This window comes from Triplophysa rosa, linkage group LG19 (genome assembly GCF_024868665.1).
Source record: "Triplophysa rosa linkage group LG19, Trosa_1v2, whole genome shotgun sequence".
In the NCBI taxonomy this organism is placed as follows: Eukaryota; Metazoa; Chordata; class Actinopteri; order Cypriniformes; family Nemacheilidae; genus Triplophysa; species Triplophysa rosa.
In genome coordinates, this window is record NC_079908.1 from 14,298,179 (window position 1) to 14,319,908 (window position 21,730).

The 21,730-nt window shown below is 37.5% G+C and overlaps 1 protein-coding gene across 3 annotated transcripts; it reads right to left on the minus strand.

The window, feature by feature from the left end:
- Positions 1–539: 539 nt before the first annotated feature.
- amacr (alpha-methylacyl-CoA racemase) lies at positions 540–20,282 on the minus strand. 3 transcript variants are annotated; one of them, XM_057360168.1, is made up of 8 exons: positions 20,098–20,221; positions 18,915–19,073; positions 12,662–12,761; positions 11,943–12,197; positions 10,935–11,078; positions 8,491–8,651; positions 2,725–2,911; positions 540–2,325 (listed from the first exon to the last, which is right to left on the minus strand). In XM_057360168.1, the coding sequence occupies exons 2-8, from the start codon at positions 18,921–18,923 to the stop codon at positions 1,916–1,918; spliced, it is 1,266 nt and encodes a 421-aa protein (XP_057216151.1). In that variant the 5' UTR covers positions 18,924–19,073; positions 20,098–20,221; the 3' UTR covers positions 540–1,915. The 3 variants fall into 3 exon arrangements, with proteins under 3 accessions (XP_057216151.1, XP_057216150.1, XP_057216152.1); XM_057360167.1 differs by lacking the exon at positions 18,915–19,073 and having other exon boundaries at positions 20,098–20,282; XM_057360169.1 differs by lacking the exons at positions 12,662–12,761; positions 18,915–19,073; positions 20,098–20,221 and adding an exon at positions 12,434–12,635.
- Between the last annotated feature and the right edge of the window lie 1,448 nt (positions 20,283–21,730).

The window sequence follows — 21,730 nt, forward strand, 5'->3', positions numbered from 1 at the left end:
GTGACATCACAAGCATTCCTTTGTGGCCTTGCATGCTGGGATTGCCCATTTGGTAAATCAAGTGACGTACCATGTGATTCTCCCCAGACTGCTTGAAGGGGGTCGGTATAGACGAGATCAATGTATGTACAGTCGGAGCCAAACACTCAAAAGACGTCTGTGAGGAAGACTTTCCCAGCCCATACACACGACTAACTTCTGCTGCAACGCTTGACTCCAGTCTGTCACGAGATATTCACCAAGTCTTTTAAAAGATCATGTGAACTGCAGTTTGGCCGTTCCAATGACCTCATACAAAACATCAACTATTCTTCATCTACAGAAGTCAAATGTGGTTTACCAGTGGTGCCACGTGGATTAAAATGTCACATTCCACACAAATCTCTTTATATACGAGAACAGATTTTAAGCTTAGAGTAGTCATGAAATATTTGCATCTAACACGTTTCTCAGTTTCACTAATAGGATTTGCATTAGCAGAAAGAGCAAAATGATGACTGCAGAAATGAAAAGAGGAAATGATAAATGTAATGTCAATTTTAATATACCCAGTGCAAATCCACTGGATTTAATACATTCAAGTATAAGAAAATATACAAACATTGATCTTTAAAATATCAGCTCTGAATTTAGAGAGTTCAACCAAAAATGAAAATGTTGTTATGTTTTAGTCACCTTCTTGTTTCTTACCTGTATGACTATCTTTCTTTGGCAGAACACAAATGAAGATATTTTGAATGAAGAATGTTGGTAACTGAAGAAAGGCGGTACCCATTGACTTGCATTGGCTTTGTGTTCATACAACAGAAGTAAATGGGTACTGCCACTGTTCGGTTACCAACATTCCTCAAATTATCTTATTGTCTTCTGCAGAAGAAAGAAAGTCATACAGGTTTGAAACGACAAGCGGGTGAGAAAATAGGTTGAACTATCCCTTAAAGGAGCAGTTCATCTTCAAAATGAAAATTCTGTCATCATTCACTCAACTTCTTGTCATTTCAATGACTTTCTTTCTTCCGCAGAACAGAAAACTTGCATTCACTTGCATCAGTTACAATAGAAGTGAATAGGGGGCCGTGCTGTTCTGTTACCAACATTTTTCAAAATATCTTCTTTTGTGTTCTGCAGAAGAAAGAAAGTCATAAAGGTTTGAAATGACAAGAGTGAGTAAATGATGACAGAATTTTCATTTTGAAGGTGAACTACTCCTTTAATAGATTATTGTGCAAAATAAAGGCTGCACATGCAAAAAAACATCAAAAGCAAATATGAGCATCTGTATCATTACAAATTTCTGTCATTTAAACAGGTGGTATGATCGGTAAGAATAAAAATCATCTTACTTTTAAACATAAACTGGTTGCATTCTCACACCAATATTTTAGTTCACCAGTGCTTGCCAACATTTTGTAAAGGATGATTTAAAGGCAAATAACTCACGTATTTAAACAGTCTCTGACTCACACTGGGCATTTCATACCAGCACTTATTAATACAGGATTTTTAATTCAAAACTCTTTGATCAAATCAAATAAAATGCACTCACATTTTGTGAATAATTCAAAATAGTCTTTATAAATTGAAACAGAACTGAATTTCCTTGACAAGAGCTTTTCCCCACAAAACTATGTTTAAACTGTTACAGAATATTTTTAATTGGCTTTCATTAAATTCCACTTGACTTTCCCATAAGCAATTACACAAAAGCTCTGCAATTACTGGACTTTTAACTATTTACTGCGTTTTACCCAACATCACAGCCTAAAATCAGTTATTCTCAAATTAGGCACCAATGGCTCAGAAGAAGCCATTTTTTGTTTCGAAATGCCCTTCTCACAGTCGCTAAGATTCCATGCTGACATTCAGCACTGAATCACTGGTTGCTTATCTTAATGAATCTCCTGCCAGACTCAATTTACAAGCGTGCTTTAGCTTCTTTGCACTCTATAATACCAGCAGACAGAAACTCTTCTATCTGATCTTTCTCAAACCCATACTCCTGCAGCACAGAGCGAGTGTGTTCCCCAATAAAGGGATCGCGAGAGAGAGAGGGTTCTGCAGGCGAGCGGGACAGAACGGGTGCGGGTCGGGGACTAATCTCCCCGTGAGCGTCCTTTAAGAACGACCCCCTCGCTCGGTTGTGGGGGTGCGAGACCACCTCATCCGGTGAAAGCACTGGGGTGACGCAGGCATCCGTCCCGTCAAAGATCTGACCCCACTCTGCTCGTGTCTTGGTGGCAAACACGTGGGTGAACGTCTGTCTGAGTTTCGGCCAATCGGATACGTTCATTTGCGCCGGCAAGTCGGCAGGATCCAAATCCAGACCTAGGGCCAACGGAGTTATCAAAAGAGAGATACAATCAATGAAGGAGCTTAAAGGACAAGGATCATGAAGGACAGAGATATTATGAAGGCAGAGCTATTAGTAACACTGTAGTACCCATAGGTGACTTTTAAAGGGAGGAGCTTTATCGAAGGGTCAAAGATGAATAGCAATAGAGTCATTATGGTTTCATAGCAAGATAAGTATGCTGCATTTGTTCTTGGAAGATCAGGGGTTATGGATAAGTCCTTCCTATGCACATACTAATAAGCATCCTGTGGTTTCTTCTTAAGCATGCCTGTGCAAAACCAACAAACCTGAATCCAGAGAACATCCTGACCCTGAGAATCTTGTGGTCAAACATGTCAACTGTATTTAAATGTCCTTTAAGCGACACTCACCCTGAAGAAGCTGTTGGTAGAACTGGGGCTCTATTGCACCCACCGCCACGTACTTTCCATCAGAAGTACGGTATGTATCGTAAAACGGCGCTCCACCATCCAGCAGGTTCTCCCCGCGTGGATGATTCCACAGGCCAATGCTGCGGGACTTCCACATGAAGGAGCCCACATATGCTGCACCTTCCACCTACAGAAACACCAGGGGGCATTCATAAAAAACATCCAATGTCAGAAATCAATCATCATATGCCAATCAATCAACATTTTTTAAATTTTATTTTATTGTATTGCCATTTTAATATATATTATAATATTATATATCATTACGGTTAAAAATAATCATCATAATAATGCATTATTATTATTTAACAATAATATATTAAAATATATATTAGCAGTTCTTTGATCAATGGATGCACTTTTTGGAGCTTCAAAAGTCGACGCCAATTCACTCCCATTCTACCGCTTGGAAGTAAAATGATACGTGGTATTATAACTTCAATTGTTAACTCTCTTCTTTGCCCACCGCCTCCCCCGCCCACTTCATCTTTGACTACAGAGGGGAAACATCATCCATCCATTTTCATACAGAGAAAACATCATCCATCAGCAAACAATTCTCAGCACCTCAGACCTCGGTACACACTACCCTCACTTCAAACATTGAACTCTCCTCTTTGCCCCACTGACTGACACTGAAGTCACCAGACTTCTCTCCAGCCACCCCACCACCTGTCCCCTTGACCCAATCCCATCCCATATCCTTCAGGCCACATCCAGCACACTCACACCTGCACTCACACACATCATCAACACCTCCCTGCTCACCGGCACTTTTTCATCCACATTCAAACAGGCCCAGGTCACGCCCCTACTTAAGAAACCCACATTGGACCCCTCTACTACCGACAGTTACAGACCTGTTTCTCTCCTCCCATTTATTGCAAAAACACTTGAAAGGGCAGTTTTCAACCAGGTGTCTTCCTACCTATCCCAGAACAAACTGGATGACAAGCAGTCTGGCTTCAAAACAAACCACTCCACTGAGACTGCACTGCTATCGGTCACAGAAGCACTGCGGCTAGCCAAAGTGGAATCTACTGTAAATCCTCAGCCCTGATTCTGCTAGACCTATCTGCAGCATTTGACACTGTCAATCACCAGATACTGCTAGCAACCCTGTCACTCTAGGAATCTCAGGCTCTCCTCTCCGCTGGTTCAAATACTACCTCTCCGGCAGATCCTTCAGGGTGTCATGGAGGGGCTCGCTGTCCACTGCTCACCACATGATCACTGGGGTCCCTCAGGGATCGGTGCTTGGACCGCTGCTTTTTTCCATCTACATGACATCCTTGGGACCCATCATACAGGCACACGGCTTCTCGTATCACTGTTACGCTGACGACACCCAGATCTACATCTCGTTTTACCCAGAAGATACCACTGTAGCAGCTCGCATTACAGCCTGCCTAGAAGACATCTCAGCTTGGATGAAAGAGCATCACCTCCAGCTGAACCCTGCCAAGACAGAACTACTCGTGTTTCCGGCACACCCCACGGTGCAACACGATCTCACCATCACCCCTTCCAAAACAGCCAGGAACCTCGGAGTCATATTTGATGAACAGCTTTCCTTCAATGATCACATTTCCATTTATTCATCATTGGAGTTTGGGTTCCTCGCCACAGCAGTGCAGTGTTGGCTTGCTCACCGGGAGGATGCATTTATTTATTTATTCATTTATTTATTAGATATTATTTATTATAATGATCTTGCTTGGTCTATAAACACCATGCACTGTGCTGTGTTTTACCTTTCTGTGTTTGTCTTATTTGCTCCTGTAAAGCTGCTTTGGAACAATGCACATTGTGAAAAGCACTATATAAATAAAATTGAATTGAATTGAACATTTCAAAGACAATGCGGTCATGCCGATATGCCTTAATCAACATTAGAAAGGTTAGACCCTATCTCACTGAGCTTGCGACACAACTCCTTGTCCAATCTCAAGGTTGGACAACTGAAATGCTCTCCTTGCTGTTCTTCCTGCAAAGAACTACAGAACTATCACTGGATCTGCACCGGTATACTTTCACACCCTCCTACACTCCTACACCCCATCAAGAACCCTGCATTCAGCAAACCAGCGGCGTCTTGAAATCACTTTCCCGCTCATTCTCCTTCACAACTCCTTCCTGGTGTAACATTCTTCCTAACTCGGTCCGGTCAACCACATCTCTCACAACAGATAAACTACTTAAAACCCAGCTCTTCTGTGAATACTTGACAAATTAAAAAAAAAAAAACTAACCCTCTCTCTTTCTTTCAACAGGTAGTGGTCTAGCTTTTGTTGAAACTAGTAACTTTGTATTAGCACCTATTGTATTATTGCTCCTGTATGACATATCGCTTATTGCTCCCTGAACTCTTTGCAAGTCGCTTGGGATAAAAGCATCTGCTAAATGACTAAATGTAAATGTAAATAACTTCGACTGCATTATTCTTCAAGATGAAAGTCATATTCAGTTAGGATGCCTTGGGGGTGAGTAAAACATGGGGAAATTTTGTTCTGCCTGTGAAATATCCCTTTAATCAGCAATGTGGGCAGCTCAAACAAAGTGCATAATGTAACTGTGCAATGCTAATGGTTAAAAACACGGCTTATAACAGTTACTTTTAATGTCACTGTTATAAGCCCTGTTTTTAACCATGAGTTGAGTATCAAACTAGGTTTTTTAATAGAATTCCAAGGTGCCTCTCACGGGAACAAACAAGCCAACATCTAATAATCATTATCACGGCTCCTGCCCACACTGATTTATAGCTTAGCTCATTCAGGGCTATCCAGAGCAGCTTTTCATTAACACATCTTTGCACCACATCTGAATGGCTAATAATGTATAGGGTTTATATTTGACTTTGTTAGAGCAAATTACACAGCCTTAAATCGAAGGTTTATTGTCTGGCTGAGGTCTTCTAACACAAGAAAGCAGTCCGGGTTAAGTGAAGGTCAGCTTTAATTATTAAGTAGAATAGCGATTGCTAATCATCATTATATTTCAGCAGTGAAAAAACAAAGCGTAAAAAACAGGGCACTTTAATGAACCGACAAATGTACAAGTAAGCCTTAAAATATAGGCTATTTCCTTTCCCTTTTACTTGGATGACTCAACACAAAACGGAAAGGAAATGACTCATCATGAAAATAAAGCCCAAATTAATATTACTTCAGTGTATAGGGAGGAAAAAGCCACTCTCTTTTCTGTGATGAACAAATGCGTTTAGAATCGATCAGAAATGCAATTTGTCCACTGTGTCCTCTTTCAAAATATTACAGGTTGCTCTTCATATTCCTTACAGCCCTAAATAAAAAAATCAAACCTACAGTATCATATGATTTTCAAACTGCTCACCAGCAGATATAAAGCAAATATATCTGCTGGTGAGCAGTGATTCTCCCACCACAATTGCTCCTGAAAAGCAATAAAGGGCCCTGAGCAAGCACTTGCCTCAGTTCATGAGAAAATGTCAGATGCTAATATAAATACAAGCATATTCCAGTTTTCCACAGATGGGCGACCTGCTCCTCACTGGGTCTAATTCTCATATTGAGCATGCATTAATTATGAGCTTTGCAGCTAAATATTTTATAGTTTCATTTTTAAATCCCCAAGGGTAAATAGATTTGAATAACTACACAATTTGGTAGGTAACTTGGTTTTTGGCATTCAAAGTGAATAATGGTACATTGAATCCTTAAAGATCGGGTAACACACTCTGCCTCTCAAACTCTTTCTGCCATTCGCATATTAATCTTGAGTACCTATACAGTAGTATTGCATACGTCGTATCTTCGAAGAGTGTTTAGTTTGATCAAATTTATAAAAGAGAGATACAGCTATACGATTATTTCCGGAAAAACACGAGCTGCTGGAGGCAGGCAGTGGGACGGAACTACAGAATTATGCACGTACGTGCCGAGTGCAGTTCATGTCCGGCATCTTTTAGCACTGGGACCGCGCCATCTATCAGTTTCAAACGATCTCCAAATATAACATCCATCACTGAAATGATGTGAACAAACAGACACACCTAAACTTCGCTATCGTAAGAGCAACAAGCTGCAGCGCAGCCAATCTTGACACAGCGCAGACAATCTTGATGGCAAGTGGGTCTCGCTCTTCCGTTGGCGCGTGGGCGGGCTCTTTCTTGCGCCTTGTCGTGCTTTTCCGTGAGAATTGCCCAATAACAGGAATAGGATCCCTGTTACGAAACAGGGATCCAGACTTTTAAAAAAAACTTTCCGAAACAAGTTGGAGTGCTGGGGGAGTGTGTCAAGCACAGAAATACTACGTCATACGTCCAACTCGTTTTTTAACAAGTGGACCGTGTTAAGCATGAGAAGCCAGCACGTTTAACAGTGTAAAGAAGTCAGAATGCATGACATAGCATGTTATTCTCAAAGGATAAAGGTAAAACCATGGCCTTTTTCTTCTCTAGGACATCCTTAAATGGCAAATATCTATTCTAATAATACAGGAACCTATCCTAATGAAAATATTTTTTCCTAGTATTAGACACATGATACAAACAGACTGAAACAGCTACAGATTCTTTAGAAAATGAAGATAGAGACATTCAAGGTTTGTAACAGGAAATAATTAGTCAAAATTGTCAGAGGAAAAGATTTTTAGTGCTAATGACACAGCTCTATTCTTAACTAGCTTTAACAGTATAAAATGAAAGGCTGCCCGCACACTAGGGATGTGCGATATGGTCCTTAAACTCTATCACTTTATTTTCTGGTATTTGTTGCGATAACGATACGAATGACAATATAACTATGACACCATCCACCTTTTTTGCTACAAGTGATAGTAGCTGCATGTAGTCTAGAGCCTCAGAAATACCCCAAATCAAACAAGCTCCTAAAATATACCTACAGTATTTTTGTAAATATAAAATATAATGGTGACCTCTTCTCACAGAAACACATACTTTATCTGTCTATGACTCGCGCCACAGAAAGAGAACAGAAAAATGCGGATGAAAGAAATCGAATTAAATAGTCTACGCTGTCATACGCTCATAAACCTATTTTAAACAACGTAATACAAACTCGCATTTTGTACTGGATGTAAACAGGCATCAGTACGGTGCGCGCTGTGTCGCTATGAAAGCCCATGTGAGCACGAGCTGCGCACGGGACGCTCCATTCATGCATCCTGTATAAGACTTTTAGCCAAACTAAATGTTGTGGTGTTTTAATGTATTATGACTATCAACAAATACTTAACAAACGAATTAAACAAAATGAAAGTGAAACTAAACATTAACTCGAATGCATTTACAGTACCATCCTTCACGAGAGTTAGAGCTCCTCTTTTATTGCGCTCTGAAAACTCTTTCTCAGCTTCACGTCTTCCCTCTGCTATGCCCGTTTTCGCTCCGCATATGAGCTGTGAATGGGTCTCACAAAGAAATACGTCATCAACTAGGATTTATCTTTTATATCGCTGGAAGACTCATTCCTATCGTGGGGAGAATTTCCAACGGTATATCGCAAACTATATAATATTGCCCATCCCTACAGCACACCACAGATTTTTATCCAATAACTCATTAACTTTCAAAGAAACAGCACGATTATGATTACATTAAAAAAACTCAATGGGACACAGGAAATTGTTTTACTGCTATTTCAAAGAGAAGAAAAGAACAACTTGTGGGTAGGTGGTGATTTAAGGCGAGTTGGACAATCTCACCATGCTGACGTCAATGATCTGGCCCTGTCCAGACCTGCTCCTCTCTAAGAGAGCCAGCACAATCCCAAACGCACACATGAGACCACCTCCTGCAAAGTCCGCCATCAAATTCATTGGAGCATGAGGTTTCTCCGAGCTACGACCCAGCATAGATAGAAGCCCTATGAAGAGAGAAGAAATCTGGAGATCAAGGCAGTAAAAGTATAAGTAAGAATCTAATGCAACAGACACTATTTATCCACTATTGATTTATATTACACAATGATTAAACCAAGAAGGACCCAGTGAGAGCAGTGTTGTTACAGATACTTTGGCAAAAATGCTTATTGTAAAGTTGTAGTGCATAAGGTCATAGTATTAGAAAAACGAATGGCTCAAAATCTAATTTAAATCTGTGTATTACACAATATCAAGGTCATGTATTGTGCTACATATGTGACCCAACATCATCTCAATCGTAGCATTAATTGGGCCAACTTCGCCCTTTACAACTCAACTCAAATGAAAAGACTGTAACACAACAATGTACGGTAGTCAGTGTTAATGGAACATCGCAATATGGATGTGCGGTTAGGAGGTACAGCACAATAATATTTCTGATATTGCTCATTGGTATTAATACAATTGGTAAATCCATAAGTGTTCGAACAAATGTTATTTCTTAATGCAGATAATATCAAGATGACCCACACTGACCGAACCGTGGCTTTTAGTATACATGTTATTATAGAATAGTGAAACAGTTCATTCAAGTTTGATACATACAACAGACTGTTCATACAAGATGGGTTCTTGCATTGAAACATCTGAATGAAGAGAACCATAATGGACAGAACAGGAAAAAAATGCAGGAATGTGAGGACATGTTTTGTGTAAACGGTCCTCAATCCTTTATTGACATAAATGACAAACTCAATTGCAATGGACTGCAGAAGCATGACAGGTGTGTTTAGTGATATGGAAACAAACAATACGCTGTTTTTTGTAAGCCTATTGTCTATTCAATGTCTATTCAATGGTTAGGTCCGTTACAAAAAACTGGTGTTTTAAGTCTGGATTTTTCTCAGCAAATTTAATATACAGTATACAGTGTTGGGTGTAACTAGTTACTAAGTAATTAGTTACTGTAATTTAATTACTTTTCCCTTGAAAAAGTACAGTTATTTGTGTAATAAAGTATTTACTTTATTACACAAGTAAATACTCTGTGTAATATATGTGTGTGCAATAGTGGAATTGACATCAAAATTCAAAGTCTAACTTTAAAATCCGTGCTTTAATGTATAATTCTCACATTTGTAATACTTTGGTCAGTTAATAATACTACTTTATGTAGTTATTATTATTATTTGAATGAATTAAATAAGCCGCTTCATGTCTATCCTTGAATCACTTAACTAAATCAAGGTTGATATAGGATATAGAAAGTAATTAGTAATGAGTAACTAAATACTTTTTGGAGAGAGTAATTTGTACGGTAAGCTAATTACACTATTGAATATGTAATTAGTAACTAGTAATTAATTACTTTTTACAAAACGATTTTGATGATAGGCCTATACTATATTTCATCTCAAACTTTTTAAGTTCGCACAGAAATCAAATACTGCTTTTAAAATTAAGAAATCCACCAAAAATTCACGTAGTGCAGTCTCTGAGGTTTATTCTGCTTCAAAAAAGCATGTGAATGGGTTTAAAGGAACAGTTCCTGCCAAAATAACAATACTGTCTTCATTTACTCACCCTCAAGTTGTTCCAAATCTGTATACATTTCTTTGTTCTGATGAAGACAGAGAATGATTTGGAAGAACGCTTGTAACCAAACAGTTCTTTGCCACCATTGACAACCATAGTAGGAAAAATTGCTTTATAAATGTCTTTTGTTCTGTTGAACACAAAATAAGATATTTTGAAGAATGTAGGAAAGCAAACAGTACAAGGACACTTTTAACTACCATTGTAATTTTTTCTAGTATGGTAGTCAGTGGTGGCCAAAAACTGTTTTTGCATTCTTCCAAATATCTTTTGTGTTCAATAGAACAAAGACGTTTATAAAGCTATTTTTCCTTTGGTTGTCAATGGTGGCCAAAAACTGTTTGGTTACAAGCTTTCTTTCAAATATCTTTCTCTTTGTTCATCAGATTTGGAACAACTCGAGGGTTAGTAAATGATGACAGAATTTTTATTTTGGGTGAACTGTCCCTGTCCCTGTTAATGGACTGTGTATCTGTCTTGAACTATGTTTTAAAAGAGTGCCATTAGTAACATTCCTGGGGCACTTTTGACTATGACATTGACTATGGTAGTCAATGGGGGCCAAGAACTGTTATGTTACAAGCATTCTTCCAAATATATTTTGGGTGAACTGTCCCTTTAAAGCCACTTCAAGAGGGTTCATTAGCCAAGTTACACCACACCTGGATAAAGCTCACAGTGGACTTTACCTGACATGGCCAAATAGTTGATGTCATGCCCGGCAGCCTTGGAATAAGATCCGCTCTGACCATAGCCGGTGAGTCGAGCATAGATCAGGCGTGGATTTTCTTTTAGCAAGTCGTCGGGACCTAATCCCATTTTCTCCATAACACCTTAATTACACCAGAGAGAGCAATGAGAAAAAGATGCATAGTTAAATAAAAGGTAAATAAGGTAAGGTTTTGATTTAAGGCAAATAATTTGTGTTGCATTTACAATAAGGAAAAAATGGAAATCGTGCAATCGCCATCTTTTTTATTCATCAACAATGCGTTTAATTAAAAGAACACAGATAATTTAGACAAAGTCAAAGCACAATAAAGACAAAGGTTAAAGGCGGGGAGTCCGATTTCTATTTGCCGTTGTTGATGTTCAAATCACCAAAACAAACACTGCACTGTGCACCTTACTGCTGATTGGCTACAAGGATGTTTTGGTACTCGGCCCCACTTTGTCTAAACAAGTGTAATTCGGAAATCGGACACCCCGCCTTTAATCGGTTCACAACAAAAAAAGGATAATTTACAAACAAAAAGAACTAATTGCAACACAATGTGCATTACTGAATATACTTTTTTATTTATATGTTTTGATATGTTTAAATGTTAGTTAATACGATGATTAGTTTTTTATTTATTTGGTATATTTATGCATTTGGTAACCACCATTTCATCAAAAGTGCAGTAATAATAAAAAAAATAATACAAAGGGAACAAATAATCTCAAGGAAAAGAGACTGAACATGATTCACTTTAAATTCTACAGTTTATCAGGGGCCTGAAGCCAGTTGGCATAATTTCATACCAGTGAAATGAGGTTATCATATCCAGAGACATTTAGGAGGTCACAAACAAACATCTCAAAGACATCACAGGAAAGGCTATTCAATTAAAAGGAAGTTCATGTTCCTTGCCACCATACAGCTGAAAGCATCACTGACAAGCATGAAAGGGCAAGAGAGTTTTTCAGACACTGACCTTTGCGATAGGGCTCCAGTACCACATCTGATTGGACACACAGTTTTTTCAAAACAGCGACACCTTTAGGACTTTTCAGGTTCAATGCCACGGATTGTTTTCCTCGGGCTTGTGTGTCTACAGTCATTGCCATTTTTGTCCGATCTACCCGGATCACTCTTGCACCAAAGTCTGCCAGTATCATCCCGCAGAATGGCGCTGGGGCCAGACCCGCCAGCTCGATCACTCGCAACCCTGCCAGAGCCATGATGGGGTCTGCTCATTGGACAAAACAGTTACTCGTGTTTTACTGGTGTACAACTGAGACTAAACAAATGTGAACAACACATAATTACTTTCCTATAGTCGTATATTGTTATATTCTGTTTCCTATAGTATAAAAAAAACAGCTAGGTTTAGATCATTTAAATTTGTTGTCATGAGTCTTGTCATTTTAGTGCATCTCCAACAGTAGTAATGGTAACGTTATATGGTATGTTCAAACTTGTCACCTATGTCTCCCTGCATAATCCATTGACAAAGATGTGTCTCCCTGTATAATCCTCTAAAAATATGCTTTTGGGTCACAGTTCATTCCTGTCGATTCATAACAAATGACCGTTAAACTAACAATAGTGCAAAACAACAAAAGTTCTTTATGTGTGTCTTTCCTCCACGTAAACAACGCTTCAATCGAAACTATAAGGCATGTTTTTCGATCTAAAATGCACGATACATACCTTTTAAACTTTGCACTTGACCAGACGCCTCGGCGCGTGTGGATGACGCCAACACAAAGGACACTGGGATTTGTAGTTTGGTGTGCTTTATTTTGTAATACTGAAAATGTTAGAACAGAAATGTAAAATTTAAACAGAAAGGAGCTATAAATATTATATATAAAACATGTTAATATTACGTCATGTATTTTGTCACTTTTTAACAATTAATTGAATAAGCTCTGCTCATGTAGCTATGTAAACATTCATTTATGTTTTTTCTGACGTCTAGAACATCACTGTTGGATCTTTGCTATTTGATGTAGGCTTTTAGCCTAATTAGCCTTTTTAATGTAGCCTATTAGTACCATGTTTAGCATGCAGTGTTTAGATTCATAAAGTCATGCTATTTAAATAATTGCTTTGTGCATTTTGGTTCTGTCTGTGTTTTAATTACAAACTTGTTCAGAAAAACATTGTCCTCACAATCAAGACTGTCATACAACAATTAAGCATCAAATCAACACACTCTGGTGGCAAAATCAGCATGACTGTAACTTTACAGAATCAGTTTATATTCATTGTCAGACTTCCAACAGTGTCAGGGCAATTAAAATCAACCATACTCTTACTAAGAACCCCTAGTTTGGCTTTTATTTTCTTGTCAGTTCATGAAAGAAATTTGATTGCGCTACAGATGAAAGGGGGATGACATGACTTTTCTTTCCTTAATGAACTCATGAAAACACAGATCTCTTTGAGGGCAGAAGAACAGACACAAGCAGTCTCCTCTTTACTGATGTGAATCTTATTTGAGTTGGAATAGTCAAGGACTTTGGCTCAGCAAGAAATGCATTTATTACGCTTGACATCTCTAATGTTCTGTGATGAACTGATTCGGGTATCTTTAGCATTAGTAAAAAACACTAATGCAAGGCTAATCATAACCTTCGATTTAGTCACTTCATGTCGTGTTTGTGGTCTTGATCATGTTCTTCAAAATAAAATCAGACATTTTTAAGCTCTCTTACACTTGTATCTGAGATACTGCCTTCTTTTGTCACAGATTTTTTTCGTTTTCCCGCTCAACAGAGTGTGACAGACATTGTAATGGTTGCTTAGAAACAATATTACTGACATACAAAAGGACAAAATAGAAACAGTGAAAGAATGTTCTTTTCCGTATATAAGGGCTGACATTTTTAACATAATCCTGAAGGATTCTTACAATATTATATTGTCATCGACTTTATGAAGGCTGACATTTAAAGCAATAGTTGGTCTGCAGTCAAATCAGAATCATGTAATAATGTAGAATACATTGAAAAAATAACTTTAAGTCAATCATAAAATCGATGTCAAAGTCATCAAGCAGAAAACTATGAAATCCTAAAGTTCGTTTCTATAAAATATTACAGACTTTAGCTGGTCCTCTTTTTTTTCTGTTATGGATTAGATTTAAGTTAAGACTATAAAGCAGTTCTTTCATAGTCTCAATTGTACTCACTGCATGTGTCCATCACTTCTGAATGGGAACATGTTTAACCTACAAGGAGCGTTTCACATGCACATTTTAACAGCTATAGGGCTTTACTATTACAGTTTTTCTGAATTGCTAAAACACTAAACCCCATTCTCTGAACCAAATTCTCAATAGCCTAAACCAATCTGTCGAATAAATCACTCTTTCTGCAAAACCTTAAACAAGTTTAGGCACTTAGACACTGTTTGCAAATCTCATGCAATCTTTTTGCAAAACTCTAAACACATTCTCACTCATTAAAACACATATCGCACTGTGATGCATTTGTGTTGCAAAATCACAGATACAATGGTGATCAGTGATCAGAAGATACAAAATGGTCCAAAGCGCACAGATGGAATGGTAAATCCATCAGCTATGGATAACATTGTGAGAGGTAGAGGAAGAGTACGAGTACGAAGAGTCACTTTGTCAATATTGTAAAGTGAACAGTAAAGAAAAGCTGTCCAAACTCACAACACTTTATGTTTGGAAGTAATTTCCATCATGTTTACTACATGTAAGTTTTTTTTTATATTCATAATTTTGTAGAATTGCAAGATTAGCACATCATGGTGGAAGAGCTGCTATATGTTCTCCCAAGAGCAAGAGGTTCTCATTGTTGATATGATCCGTCAAAACAATGCCATCCGACTCCGTGAAATTCAGCAAAGAGTTATTGAAGACCGTGTCCTCCAACGTAACCGCATACGCATGAAGCAAGTATACATAGTACCCTTTGAGCGCAACTCTGAAAGGGTCAAAGATCTATGCCGTCAGTATGTGCAAGTAAGTAAACACTCAGAAATTTTCAGCACTGATGCTTGCAGTGCACTTCTGAGTTTCTGGCCAAGAGCTACTGTAAAGTGCAATAGGTTGTAGTGGATGTAAATCAGGACTGCATACAAAAGACTATTGTAAAAGTCTTTCAGTATCATTCGCTTCAGTAAATGACTTTATTTTCATTTACAGAGTGTTTGAATTGGATTCTATTGAAAGGCCCCATGAATGGATTTTTGTTGATGAAGCAGGATTCAATCTTGCGAAAAGAGAAAGAGAGGGAGAAATGTAATTGGCCAAGTCCCTGGTCAGCGTGGTGGCAATATCACCCTTTGTGCTGCCATTAGCAATCAAGGGTTCTCCATGCACATGCAACTCTTGGGCCATACAATACTGAACATCTTCTCACATTTCTGGATGGTCTAAGAAATGCTTTGGTTGAGCGAGAGCAGCAGAATCATCAGCAGGAAGTGCAACCTGTCTATGTCGTGGTTTGGGACAATGTGAGCTTTCACCGTGGTGTCCGAATACGTCAGTGGTTCAACAACAATCAGCAATTTATAAATGTGTTCCTTCCTCCATACAGCCCTTTCCTCAACCTAAGAGTTTTTCTCTGCATGGTGGTGGAAAGTCTATGACCGAAACCCATATACCAGGGAAAATCTCTTACAGGCCATTGAACTGGCCTGTGGTGACATAGACGTGCAGTCTTGTCAAGGCTGGATCCGCCACACCAGAGCGTTTTTTTTTTATTTCAAGAAATGTGTTTTAGCAACTCAGAAAAACTGTATATAGGGCATAAAACAGACACCGAATTCAATATTAAACTTTACATGGTGTGTGTATAGTAAGTTGTATGTATCTTAACTGCATGCAAAATTAAACCAAATCCAACTTTTACAACAATCTTGGTGTCAAAAGGAGTTCAAATGTTTATTCAAAATAGCAGTACAGAAATAAAATCTCTTGAGATAAGAACTTCTTTACTTGATATGAATGTTTGCCATGGATTATTCAGCTCTTAAAAGCGTGTGTGCGTGACATTTACAAATTCAGTCTGGTACATCTTGAAATTCAGACTGCATGTGCATTGCAAAGGTAAAGCAGGCACTCCGAAAACATGAAGGAGGGTACTTTTATAGGCTGTAAATATGCCAACATTGTAATACATTTTTGTGTTTCTGAACGATTAACTCAAAAGAAACTTTATTTGGGAATAGGAACCTTGAGGTGTTTTTTTCTTTTCAGAAAAAATATTTTCTTCAGATCTTCCACAAACTTCTGCAACAGAATTTCTATAGCAAGTCTTCAAGTTTCATATGGGGCTATATGCCTTCAGCATTTCTCATTTATACTTAATTTTCAAGAAAAATTACACAGCTCCTTGCCTCCTTTGAATGACATGTCATGTGTATAAAGGTATCAGGGGGATCTTTCCTCTTTTTATGAAGGACCTTTTCAAGGACCTCTTATGTGTGACAGCTACTCACATAAGAGTTTCAAGAAATGTCATTGTAATCCAGCGGTCATGCACTTACACCTCAACATTGAACACACAAACCTCAACCATGGTAACAGTCAAAAACCATCATTCATTAAAATAAACTCTAAACACAACAGATAACTAACAGTAACAACGATATTACAGTAAAGCATAAATTGAGCCCGCAAGAACTAAATCACTAATCTTTAAAAGAAAAACAAATAAGAAACAAATAATTGAACATGCTGCAGTGCATCTTGGGAACTTTAAAACTCTTGCAAGATTGTTTGTTCAGAATACACTGTTTTGTAATTTGGGCAAACTTTCTAACGCATTTTGGCCAAACACTTGAGAATCTAAGTCCAATCAGCAAAATAATCTTCATTAAAAACATGTTTAGGCTAATTTTTTTCAGTATATGCAAAACAATCATTTGATTCCTTTAACTAAAAATTCTATGTTCAAGTTACTTATTTATCTTTGTAGGGAGAACATTTTGCAAGTTGGATTTTTTACAGTGTAGAATTACAACACTTTTGTACTACCGTTGTAAAATTTAATATGAAGACATGTGACATTAGTTTTGTAGACAGAGATATTAAGCAAAGGTTTCTTTATTAAAATGTTAGTTTCATAAAAATGGACATAAAAAAGAAAAAAACTCACTACAACTTGTGAATAGTGTCTGCATATACCTTTAAAATGTCCTTAATTCTCAAGTCATTTTTTATAATTCATTAAACAACCATTTCCAAATGTAAATCATTTCCATTTGAAATATTCTGTTATTGTCAGTTTACACAGAAGTCTGGTTTAAACAGAGCTGTTTGATTGACCTGCTTGTCATTACATTCAATGAGATGCCCGAATGATTACCTCAGTGAAAAGACATCATCGCAATAATACTGGTTTCTCTTCCTCAACATCCCTTATCAGTCATGCACGACTACGAAGTCTACGAATAATGCTATGGATGAATTTTAGTTCAGTAAACTCAGAGTGAGATTTTTCTCAAATGCTTAATATGAATGAGTTTTTACTTATGCACATACAATAATAAATTACATAATATAAATTCCTTTTAGTTAAAAATAAGAATTCATCATTAATATAAACTGTTCACTGTTGAGAACATCATGCATGGCTGTTTAATATTCTTTGAGATCTCCCTGGTGCACAGTTAATTAGTCATTATGCAGGGCTGAAAGATGGAGCAGATGAGGAAAGATCCTTCAGACCTCTCTTTTCACACTTTCATGTGTTTAATCTCATTTCTATTGAATTCTCTTTGAATATGAAGTCTTTTTTGTAAAGAAAGTTTGAGAAATGGAGAGTAGAAAGTATAAATTCTATATGAACAAATATAATATTGCTGTTGGCTTATAAAGATATACACATAATGTCAAATCCATAGTTAGTTGAATAGAATAAAGGGTTAAAACTCAAAGACCTTTGAAAACACATTTGCCCTTGAATGCTCAGGATAAATTATGGTGTTTTTTAAGATTTGCATGCAACGTAACATAATTTCACACCTGTATGTTTGAAATTCAATTCACACCATTTGTGTCTCATGCAGCATCATTTGGATTCACTGATTGCTTTTATGGTGCATTTCATAAAGTTCTTTGTTTTTCCATCTGTGCACCACTCCTCTGATGGGTAAACAGTGGCATACATCACATAAAAGAAAAAAAAACACATAATCATGAATAAAATCATATAGAAGCAACATAACATCACAATTACACAAAAGCAACCGAGTAGAAAGGCAGTGCAGTTTATAAAATGATTTGCTGGATTTGTCAGGACTGGGTTAAGTTGGTAGGTGAAGATAAGGAAAAATGAACATGGTCTTGTTCAGTCAGGAATAATCTAACAGAATTTCATACTGCTCTGTAATTTTTCTTCTTAAGGTGTCAAGGCGATTTCTGCAGGTTCAGACTGAAAAGTTACAAAGTTGCTCTTTTGTTTAAAACTTAATCTTCATATTGCATCATATCACAACATAAGAAATGTGGTGCTGCTGTTTCTGCATATTTTATGAACTTTTATGTATTTTTAAGTTGATAATTTGGGCCTGACTGGAAGGAAAAGCAGCAATGCCAAATCAAGTTGGTTGAATAAATGTACAGACCTGTAAACTTGAAAAAGGGTGTTAAAGTAGCTACATGACAGTTTTGAATTTGTTTAACATTTTGTTCAATACATACGTCCAATTTGTGTTATTTTACAGTTTTTATACCATTACTGTAGGTGGAAAAGGTGTCCAGACTTTTGGTAATACATTGCTATGGGTGGATGAGCTTCATAGGAAATGCCACAGCTTGATTTTAAAGATTCACCAGTCAGTCTAATATTACAGATTTGTGCCTCAGGCTTAAAAACCACAAGATTGCATATATTTGACTACCAATAGAGACCAACGGATTTGTTAAAGATTGCTTGTGGTTAGAAAAATGTGATGCCGTACAAACATGCAAACTGACCTTTACCATTAAGTGGGCATTAATTTGTCTTCATTCGGCAATGTAGGAAATCTCACTCGGAGGGCAAATCAGTTGCTCCTCTTCACACCGTGTCACCATGACCTCTGGGCCAATTAGAAATAATGAGCATCACCTACCCCACTTCACACCATAGGACACCTGTGTTAAAACAAGAACGATCTAACTGTCTATTCTGAAACAGAGATCTAATGGAAATGAACAAAACATTACATATGTTCTGTTTTCATTTGACCATTTGCGGAAGGCTTCCAAGAATGCAGCATAAAGGGAAATTTCGTCTCAGTTTTCTTATAAAACAAAAGTCATATTTAGCACATCAAAGAGGCAATACATTTACCCTGACTGAAATAAAAATGTGGGACTCATGTTCATACAAGCATGCAGAATGTCACTGTGCAGAGAAAAATGGGTAATTCATTTCTGAATATGACGGCAAGGTTTGTATGAGTAGCTAACTAAATACATCATCAGCTTCTCAGACACAGTCACTTCTGAAGCTGACAGCCTTGTAATTAAGTGACAGTGTGACGGATGGGACCAAAAATGCTTTCTGACAGGTCGACAACAAAAAAAACATATTGTGCCTTGTGCCATATGCTCAACAATAGTATGCAACCCTGCTATTGATTACTGTTGTTTGACAAGTCAAATAAAAACAGCCTGACACTAAAATGGTTTTATAGCAATTTTCTGAAGTGTACCTCTTATCTTTGAAGGATTCATTTAAATGATGGACTATTTTGTTTAAATTATTTTGTCATATTTTAAAAGGCAATTTTCTACAATATACACCTCAGGACTCATTTAACACTGCTCCAAATTATTTTAATGGAAACATAATAGCTAACCATGACCGATGCATCAATGCACAGCCTTTTGCTAAACTGTAAACCATTTTATCGTTCAGTCCATTATGGACCATCATGGCCATTATTATGTGGATATTGATTCATGTTTTACGATAAGCGTTTGAAGAATGGTTTGAGGTGATCCTCAGACATATTTTTTTTGTTGTTTAGTTTATTTACAACAACAAAAATGCCTAAAGATCTGTGTGTATTTTTTTGGAGAATTTATTGACAGAAATGCAATATAATATACGTAACTATGTGTTCAGAGGTGTATAAAGACCTAACGTAAAAAAGCGTTATGTTTTGATTACCTTAGAATGAGCTATTTCTATCGACATACACTTGCACGGAATTTCCCCTTGCACGGAATTCGCCATGTTGTTTCTATAGTAGCCCTAAACGGACAAACTGCTCTGCAGAGCACATTTCATAAATATGTTATCTCCTTCAGCAAAGAAGCGAAAACGTGACGACATCTAAGTGCTGTGTCAGCCGCCATAGTGCTTCGAAAGGGAGTGGGGGAGGACTGAGCTGTCGATTGAAATTTTGACCTCACCGATATTCATACACTGCTAAATTTCATACACTGGACCAAATTTTCCAGGGTTTTGTAGTGATGGAAACAAAAAAGATTTTTTTTAAATAGCTAAATTGATATAGTATTCTAAAACTGCAATTCTAAAAATGTTTTTAATTTCACAGGAGATTTATAGTCACTCTTGTTTTGTGATTTCATCTGAGCTGTTACACAACAACAGAGCCTGGGAGCGCACACTGAGCATTCTGACATGGATGTACATAGTAGGCTGCGTCAGCAATTGTTGAGAATATTTATATGCTATAAATTGTATTGTTGCATCATTTAATGCAGCAGGAATATGTCATCGATTGATGTATCAAACAAGATTTCACAAAAACCAATTCATGCTGTCTGTTATACACTAGAATCGTGGATAGGATTGAAACAAATCAAGATCAGTTCAAAAGAGCTATAGAATCATATAAAGCACTAGATTAAACACACACACACACACACACAAGATTTTGAGGCTGCCAAATAGACCGGAGCTTTTTCCGCTGGGTCAAAGCATGATCAATTACTCAAAGCCACCTGCTACAAGAGCAAGTCCTGCTCAAAATCTCTGACAGACTGAAAAAACCCAGATGGGCTTACAGGTGCCATGATCATGTAGGCGTAATGAGGTGTACAGTGCAAAGTGAAGGCACTGTATCGGATCCTGTAAAATAATTATTGCAAAAATAAAGGTTTCCAAATGTTACATGTCAGGCTGGATGCATCAAGAAACTTTAACGACCATAACCTTTCTGTTACAGAAAAAAAGGTCCGTTCAAATTCTTTAACATTCACAATGTTGCACATGTATTTATAGTGGTGAAAAAACACTGGATCTATAAAAGCTGTTGGATCACAAGGACCTCGAGTCCAATTCGACCCATGTCCCGATCCCACCGCCCTCTTGACCCATACTCTCCTTTATGCACTTCACTTTGCTATGAAAAGGAAAACAATCTATACAATTATATTAACATCTATGTTGTCAAATTCATTATCACAGTTTTGACTGAATAAAAATTTGCCTTGACAGAAGGACCTCATGTCGTACTGTAGATGGCAGTATAGCCTCCTAAAACAATTCTGAAAAAATGTTTGTTGCTAGTATCAGTTTCATAATTATTTTTTTAACATGAACATAAGATCAGAGTTGCTATCCAAACGACATGCTTGAAAGCTTTATCTCTGATTGAAAGTGTTAAATTGGTTACCTATTTAATTCTTGAGACACACCTAATGTTTTTCATCGCTTGCCGCTGTAGGTCAAGAAAAAGCTGCTGAATGAGACCTTCTTCACTAGGTGTTGGTACACTAGGCAGGACACAACCTCAACAGGGCCTCATGCACCTCATGTGATCTACTGTAAGTGC

Coding starts and splice junctions, on each gene's coding strand:
- amacr (XM_057360167.1), bottom strand. CDS start 20,163: ATGGCGAATTCCGTGCAAGGGGAAATTCCGTGCAAGTGTATGTCGATA. Junction 12,198..12,661: donor TCAAGTGCAAAGTTTAAAAG/GTATGTATCGTG, acceptor TCCAATGAGCAG/ACCCCATCATGGCTCTGGCA. Junction 2,326..2,724: donor CTACCAACAGCTTCTTCAGG/GTGAGTGTCGCT, acceptor CGTTGGCCCTAG/GTCTGGATTTGGATCCTGCC.